This window comes from Lycium ferocissimum, chromosome 10, assembly GCF_029784015.1.
Source record: "Lycium ferocissimum isolate CSIRO_LF1 chromosome 10, AGI_CSIRO_Lferr_CH_V1, whole genome shotgun sequence".
Classification (NCBI taxonomy): domain Eukaryota; kingdom Viridiplantae; phylum Streptophyta; class Magnoliopsida; order Solanales; family Solanaceae; genus Lycium; species Lycium ferocissimum.
This window is the reverse complement of record NC_081351.1, coordinates 66,161,548-66,169,477: the sequence shown is the minus strand read 5'-3', so window position 1 is coordinate 66,169,477 and position 7,930 is coordinate 66,161,548. Positions and strand designations below refer to the sequence as shown.

Sequence of the window (7,930 nt, the reverse complement as noted above, 5' to 3'; positions counted from 1 at the left end):
GAAAATACAACTTAAGATATCCAAATTACATGTCCAAACATAATTTCAAGTCATGATTTGAAACCATGGTTTCAAATCCTATCTAAACAGCTCCTAAGAGTGTAATAATTTGATCTTAATACTCTGCACTATGCATTAAAAGAGAAAAAGTAGTTTTTCCATTTTAATATGAATTTAAGCTATATATACAAACAATATAAAGATTTTTATAAAATGAGTGGATTTAACTTGTGATAATAGGTTATTATCATCATTAATTACCAGATTAACAAGTAATGTTTATTAAGAGAAATTTGCCAGTATAATTATACGATTAATACATAAAACTTAAGCTAAATTTAATCAATAGCGTGTCATAAATAAAAAAGAATTCTTGAAAAAAAAAAGATTTTAATTTTTTTTTTCAAAGATCTCCTCCGTAAAGAATATAGTATTAGCTTACGAAACAAATTAAAGGTACCGCAGAGGTGCTTGCACATGAAGTTTAGCACCTTTTTTCTTTTGCGATATCTTAGCTTCTTTTCTTGACTTTAACTCGTCACTCAGGAACCCGACCCTTTTCCTGCTCATCTCTCCCTGATCTCCGGAAAACATAACCCCAAAGAAAACAATAGCATTACATTTACATACATATCATTTTGGTTGCAACTGCTGCTTGTATAGAGAACTTCAGTAAAACAAATAGTCTCTTTCTTAAACTTCCATGCACAGTCACAATAGACCACACAGCTTCATAAAAAAGAAGAACACGTGAACCAACGTTTTGTAAATGGGGACGGCGAGAAAGCTAGTAGTAGAAGTAATTGACGCACGGAACCTCCTTCCCAAGGACGGGCATGGCACTTCAAGTCCTTACGTAGTTGTGGATTTCTATGGTCAGAGAAGGAAGACAAGGACGGTGACTCGTGATCTGAGCCCCATATGGAACGAAATGCTGGAATTCAACGTTGGAAAACCTTCAGATGTTTTCGGTGACGTGCTCGAGCTCGACGTGTATCATGACAAATTAATTGGCCCCACAACCAGGAATAATTTCCTCGGAAGGGTCAAGTTGAGCGCTAGGCAGTTTGTCAAGAAAGGGGAAGAGGCATTGATCTATTACCCTTTGGAGAAGAAAAATTTGCTCAGTTGGATTTCCGGTGAAATCGGTTTGAAAATTTATTTCGTCGAAGAAGTTGTTCCTCCACCAGCTCCACCGCCTCCTCCACCTGAAGAAGTCAAAGCGGAGCCCGAGCCAGCACCACCCGCGGAGTCTACTCCACCGCCATCAGAAGCTGCACCGGAAGGTGAGAAGCCACCGGCTGAAGAAGCGGCGCCACCAGTACCGGAAAATCCTACTACCCTAGAAGCTGAGCCTGAACTAGAAAAGTATGACAAAGAAGGGAGTAGTGTTCTAATGGATCCTCCACCACCACCAGAATTGCCAGTACAAGAGGATGAATTCAATCAGGTGAAAAGATCTGCATCATTAGGATCTATACCCGAAGTAAAGGTCTGCAATATTGCTGGTCCTAGGCCAATTAGCCGTGCTTCATCAGTTAGCAGCTTCATCTCTGATGCTGCATCGGACAGATCAGGTCCGATCGAACGGTCCTCATTTGATCTTGTAGAGAAAATGCATTACCTCTTTATTCGAGTGGTAAAAGCTCGATCGCTTCCCACAGTTGGCAGCCCCGTCGTGAAAATTGCTGTTTCCGGCAGCCATGTTGTATCAAAGCCAGCCCGGAAAACAGTGTTGTTTGAGTGGGACCAAACTTTTGCTTTCGGTCGAGAGGCACCTGATTCCTCCTCCCTGTTGGAAATCTCGGTATGGGACCCTTTAAGTGCCAAGTCATTCGATCCTACATCCGACGTGGCAGGGCATGTGTTTCTTGGTGGAATTTGCTTTGATGTGAGTGAGATCCCCCTAAGGGATCCACCTGATAGTCCTTTGGCTCCTCAATGGTATAGGCTTGAAGGAGGTGGGGCTCATAGAGGTGATCTAATGCTTGCCACTTGGGTCGGGACTCAAGCTGATGAATCATTTCCTGAAGCCTGGAAGACAGACACTGCCAGTAATCCTGGTTCTAAATCTAAGGTATTGTTGGGATTTTGTTTAAATAAAATTAATAATATGTATTTTAAATGAAGGGTTGTATTTTCATAATTTGGTTACCACTCATTTAAGTTAAAGTTCTTCAGATTCCAAAGTAATTTTTTTGGAGAGAATCCTTCTTTACAACATTCTCCAAAAACTCTCTTCTCCTCCATATTTTTGCCCCAGGAAGATTAAGTTTAAGTTCTTGCTTTCTTAGATGAATTTCTTCGCTATTTTCTTAGTACATAAATTTAAAGGCTTGTCATATCCACTAAACCTATTTGCATACAATCGCATAGTAATCTCGTTGAGGAGAGGGAGCAAATATCACTTTTAGGAAAACGTTTCGTTTGTGGTTCAAACCTTAATAATTTTGTGTTCTTCGATAGTAATTTAAAAGCCATTTATCTTTGTGTTCTTGGATCATATTTCCCAACAGGTATACCAATCTCCTAAATTGTGGTATTTGAGATCATCTGTGATAGAGGCACAAGACATTTCTCAATTGACACATTCAAAGGAGTCAACGTATCAGATTAAAGCCCAATTAGGATTCCAAGTCCAAAAGACAAAAGCCATCACCACAACTACTGGATCTCCATCTTGGAATGAAGACTTGGTCTTTGTAGCAGCTGAGCCATTTACTGAGCACTACTTGCTATTTTGCCTAATAGAAACCAGGCTAGGGAAAGAGCAAACCGTTCTTGCAGTTGCTAGCATACCACTCACCACAATCGAACGTCGAGTCGATGACCGTAAGGTGGCTTCTAGATGGTTCACATTTGAAGATCCTAATGAAGAGAAGAGAATTTACAAAGGCAGAGTCCACTTGCGCCTTTGTTTTGATGGTGGATATCATGTGATGGACGAAGCAGTCCATGTTTGTAGCGATTATCGTCCAACCGCAAGGCAACTTTGGAAAGCACCAATTGGGACTGTTGAATTGGGGGTTATTGGATGCAAGAACTTGTTGCCCATGAAAACAATGAAAGGTAAGGGGTCTACAGATGCTTATGCAGTGGCCAAGTATGGGAACAAGTGGGTACGCACTCGTACCATATCTGATAGTTTAGAACCTAGGTGGAATGAGCAGTACACTTGGAGAGTTTACGATCCATCCACTGTCTTGACTATCGGAGTATTCGATAGCTGGGAAGTATTCGAATCAGATGGGTACGGAAAGGAGACATTAATGAGGCCAGATTTTCGAATTGGTAAGGTGCGTGTGCGTATTTCTACATTGACAACAGGTAAAGTGTACAAGAATACTTTCCCATTACTTTTGTTATCACACGCTGGTTTGAAGAAAATGGGGGAGATTGAATTAGCAGTGAGATTTATACGTGCTACACCAACGCTTGATTTCTTACATGTCTATTCACAACCATTGCTACCGATGATGCATCATGTAAAGCCACTTGGCATGGTTCAACAAGAGAGTTTAAGGAGTGCAGCTGTCAAAATAGTAGCGAGCCACTTGACAAGATCGGAGCCACCTCTTAGGCGTGAGGTTGTGACTTACATGCTTGATGCCGATTCACATTCATTCAGCATGCGAAAAGTTCGTGCAAATTGGTTCAGAATCATTAATGTAATCGCTGGGGTAATTGACATTGTCAAATGGGTTGATGACACACGTGGTTGGAAAAATCCAACTGCAACCTTACTAGTACATGCATTGTTGGTGATGCTTGTGTGGTTCCCTGACTTGATCATCCCCACATTCGCGTTCTATGTGTTTGTGATCGGTGCGTGGAATTACAGGTTCAGATCTCGAGACACTCTACCGCACTTTGATCCAAAGATGTCACTGGTAGCAGATCAGTCACTTGATAGAGATGAGCTTGATGAAGAGTTTGATGCATTGCCTTGCAGTAGACCAAATGAATTGGTACGAGCCAGGTATGATAAACTGCGCATGCTTGGTGCCCGGGTTCAGACAATCTTGGGAGATGTTGCAACGCAAGGGGAGCGAGTGCAAGCATTGGTAACATGGCGTGACCCTCGAGCCACAGGGATATTTATTGGGTTGTGCTTTGTGGTGGCATTCATTTTGTACTTGGCACCGTCTAAAATGGTGGCTATGGCTTTTGGTTTCTACTATCTTCGTCATCCCATATTTAGGGATAGAATGCCCTCCCCGGCTTTGAATTTCTTCAGAAGGCTGCCTTCATTTTCAGACCGAATGCTCTAGCTAGCTGGTTCAATTTATTAGTATGAATAATAATGTGTGTATCTTGCTGCGGAACGTTTGATGGAGTTTGTTTGTAATACTTCTGATTTGTGTTGCATATGCTATTGAGAACGAAATTCTCTTTTCTAGCTTCTTTGTTATGTACTATATGTACGCATTAACATAATTAAATAGAAAGATCCGACTATCAGTTAGAAATATAATTTTGAATATTCTAAAATTTATAAGGTACATCTCAAATAGAATAAATTTGTTGCATGATGGATTTAATGAATTTATAAGATTTGTGTACAAGCTATTAATATGGTTCATGCACTAGAAGTATAAAAGTCATTTGTTGCCCCTATATATATAGACCCTCTTTGTAATGTATTTTGTAAAAGTGGAGTATTTCAAACATGTTATGAAGTAATCTTAATATCTATCTCCCTCTTCCATTGTCGATGTGCCTTATATGATGAAGTGCGCGACCTAACACTCTAACAAGTGGTATCAAAATGTTGGTTTGATCATGGAAGGTGTAAAGGTAAAAATATTTGGCGATTTCCACTGAAGCTGTATTTTCGGATTTGAGAACCTGTTGAGAGGCCGACTAGACTACTACATCTTAAAGTTAAGATTATTATTAAGTGTTGAATCTTGAGTGTTCAATATTGAATTTCAGATTAATATTAAGTGTTGAATCGTGAAGATTAGTATAAGTTTTATTATCACTCCTCCGTTTCAATTTATTTGTCTAGTTTTGACTTGACACAGACTTTTAAATCTTGTAGTCTTAAATTAAAGGTATTTTGAATAATCTTGTGAACTTAAACATGCTATGTGAAAAACTGGAAATAAAGAGTTGCCAATAAAGAAATAAGACATTCATTTTTAAACCGACTAAAGTGAAAAGTAACACAAACAAATTGAAACGGAGGGAGTACTACTTAATATAACTTGCAACTTAAATTAAAAATTTATCCCATAGATTATGAATATTTTGGGGATGGAAATTTGAACATTAATTGTAATCTACTTTAATTTTAAATAAATTTGAACTCGTAGATTAAATTAAGTACTTCCTCCTTCCCAAAAAGATTGTCCTAGTTTGACTTGGCATGGAGTTTGATTTTTGGTAGAAGACTTTTGCCATATCATACAAATATAAACAAAGTTCCAATTATACCCTTAAGGCCCCACTGATTAGCTTTGAATCGAAAACACGTTAAAATAAAAGCATACTCCCTTTGTCCCAATTTGTTTGACACTTTTTACTTTTCGAGAGTCAAACTTTTTAATTTTGACCGTGTGTTTAAATATAGAATCTTTAAGTTTTTTGAAATAAAATTTACATATTTGAAAATTATGTAAAAAGTAATATAAGTCACCATAATTAATAATTTAAAACATGAAGACATATGAAAAAATTAACAATTCGTTTGACTCTTGAAAAATGAAAAGTGTCAAATAAATTGAGACAGAGGGAGTAGTAAAAAAGGGGATCCGCTCCCCTCCAGTACGTCATCTATCCAGTTCCTCCACTTGGTGCTTAATTTATTACACGTGTCCACTAAACTAAGGAACAATCCAGATCTGTTTGCTTTACCCAATCATTTTAACCATGGTGAACAATAATCTCTTTTCTCCATACCAGCGCTTTCTCTCGACTTCGAGCCATTTCAGACCAAAAAAGGAAAGAAGAGAAGCTTGTTTACACCCAGGTTTACTATTTTAGATTAAAGAGAAAGTTACTGTACTGCCGGAGGAATCTTAAGTTATGGGGTTTTTACCAAAATTGCTCTATGTAGATTTCAATTGAAGTATCGTCCATACCAATTCTGTGCTCTTTCAATTTTATCTTCTGTTCAGATACGAAATCTAAGCTTAATTTACCAGATTTCAGAAAAAAAAATCTAAGCTAAGAAAAGATATCAAACCCATTTGATACACGTACACCATTGAAAATCTGAAATAAATTTCAATTTGTGCACCTGCTACACGGGTTAAAGGCTTAATGTTACGCCCCTCATTTTCGTCGTAGGTGAACTTATGATTTCTTAGTCGGTTATGCCTTTGGGTAGAGACCCGTGCCCGAGTTTTGGAGGTAGAAAGTATCTTACCCCGTGTACAAAAGTACCAGCAGGTATTCCTGGCAATTCACAGGATTAGAAGTTGAACGAATCGAATCGACGCAACCTGAACTGATTCAAGAAAATCTGCAGACACCAGTCATCGTCGACGGACCGTCGTTGTGCGGCGTCGTTATGGTTCCGTAGCCTTGAATCTGCAGGCATAGGTTGACGAAGCATGTCGACGGATAGTCGACACTTCGACGGGTCGTCGAACCGCACCGCTGGAACTTTTTAGTTCCAAGTATAAATATATGATCCCACGACTTTATTTCTCATTTTCTCTCTTCCAAGTCAGAGAAAACCTTAGTATATTCACTCCTAATATTTCCTATAATAATAGTGGAGATTTGGTAAGATCCGAGGCCCCGTAAAACCCGAGCTTGTGAAGAAGAAGGTTGCTTCTAGGGTTCTTCAACGTTGTGAAGCTTAGGAAGTTGGAGTTGAAGTTGATCCTAGGAATTTTAGACCCCTCAAAGTATGTAAATGATTTCTACCCTTGTATTTAAGTTAATTATCAAGAGTTTTAGTGGTTTTAAGTGAAGAGAGGATACTTATGGAAGTGGTAAATGGATGAAGGGTAAGATAGTGACTTAGGGCAATTTTAAGAGATGATCGGGAATGGACTTGAGTATATTTTGATATGTAAGTGTTGTCATCGTTGTTGTGGATATTGTGGTTGATGTTAGATAGAATGTGAAGTTGAAGAGTTGTAAGCTTACAAGGAAAATGTTGTCCATAATTCGTTAAGCTATATTTGTATTTAAAAATGGTTAGTAAGCAAGGTAAACAGTCTAATTAAGGCCTATGTTATCTTGATTGTAAACCTACGAGTTCGAGAAGTAGAATTTGGATGATTGGATATACTTCAAGGTATGTTAAGGTTATCCTTTGTTTCTTTTGGCATGATCTTATTATATAAATCAACAAGTGAGTAAACGAGCTTCCTTATTACTCTACTCTTAGAAGGACTAGGAGTACTTCAGTCTTTGATGTTCCTATACCCCGTATGATTGTTCCTTCTGTTCATGGGTCTTGAGATTTCTTATGATGATGATGTTAGTTCAAAGGTTGTCCATCGGAGGTAATATGGCTTTATGTCACTCCGAGCGTTCTATGTACACATTTCAGTTATGCATTGCATTCATATACATATGCATATTGACCCATGACCAGAAGGCGTTATATACGCGTGTATTATATGTATATGGGGTATGGCGGAAAGGGATAGGCGTTATATACGCATTACTACCTGATCAGCTGGTGCACCTCGATGATGATGTATGGATCGGGCTGTACGTTCCTCGGCATTACTATATGATATATGGATCGGGTCGTACGTTCCTCGACATTACTATATGATATATGGATCGGGCCGTATGTTTCTCGGCATTATTATATGGGATATGGATCGGGCTGAACGTTCCTCAGCACTATGACCTAAACATATATACATGAGCACGATTATCATTGAGAGCTTGCATATTATGCGCCGACAGAGGCATTGTCAGTTATACGTATTTATGCGTATACATACGTATAATAGTC

At 38.6% G+C, this 7,930-nt stretch overlaps 1 protein-coding gene across 1 annotated transcript; it reads left to right on the top strand.

The window, feature by feature from the left end:
* Positions 1-458: 458 nt before the first annotated feature.
* LOC132034504 (multiple C2 domain and transmembrane region protein 16) lies at positions 459-4,399 on the top strand. Its single transcript, XM_059424896.1, has 2 exons — positions 459-2,077; positions 2,517-4,399. Exons 1-2 carry the CDS (start codon positions 770-772, stop codon positions 4,269-4,271), a joined length of 3,063 nt encoding a protein of 1,020 aa, XP_059280879.1. The 5' UTR covers positions 459-769; the 3' UTR covers positions 4,272-4,399.
* The last annotated feature ends 3,531 nt before the right edge of the window (positions 4,400-7,930 follow it).

Excerpts from the sequence above, each read along its gene's own strand:
- LOC132034504 (XM_059424896.1), top strand. The coding sequence starts at position 770 with ATGGGGACGGCGAGAAAGCTAGTAGTAGAAGTAATTGACGCACGGAAC. Across the intron at positions 2,078-2,516 it reads ATCCTGGTTCTAAATCTAAG|GTATACCAATCTCCTAAATT; the intron begins GTATTGTTGGGA and ends ATTTCCCAACAG.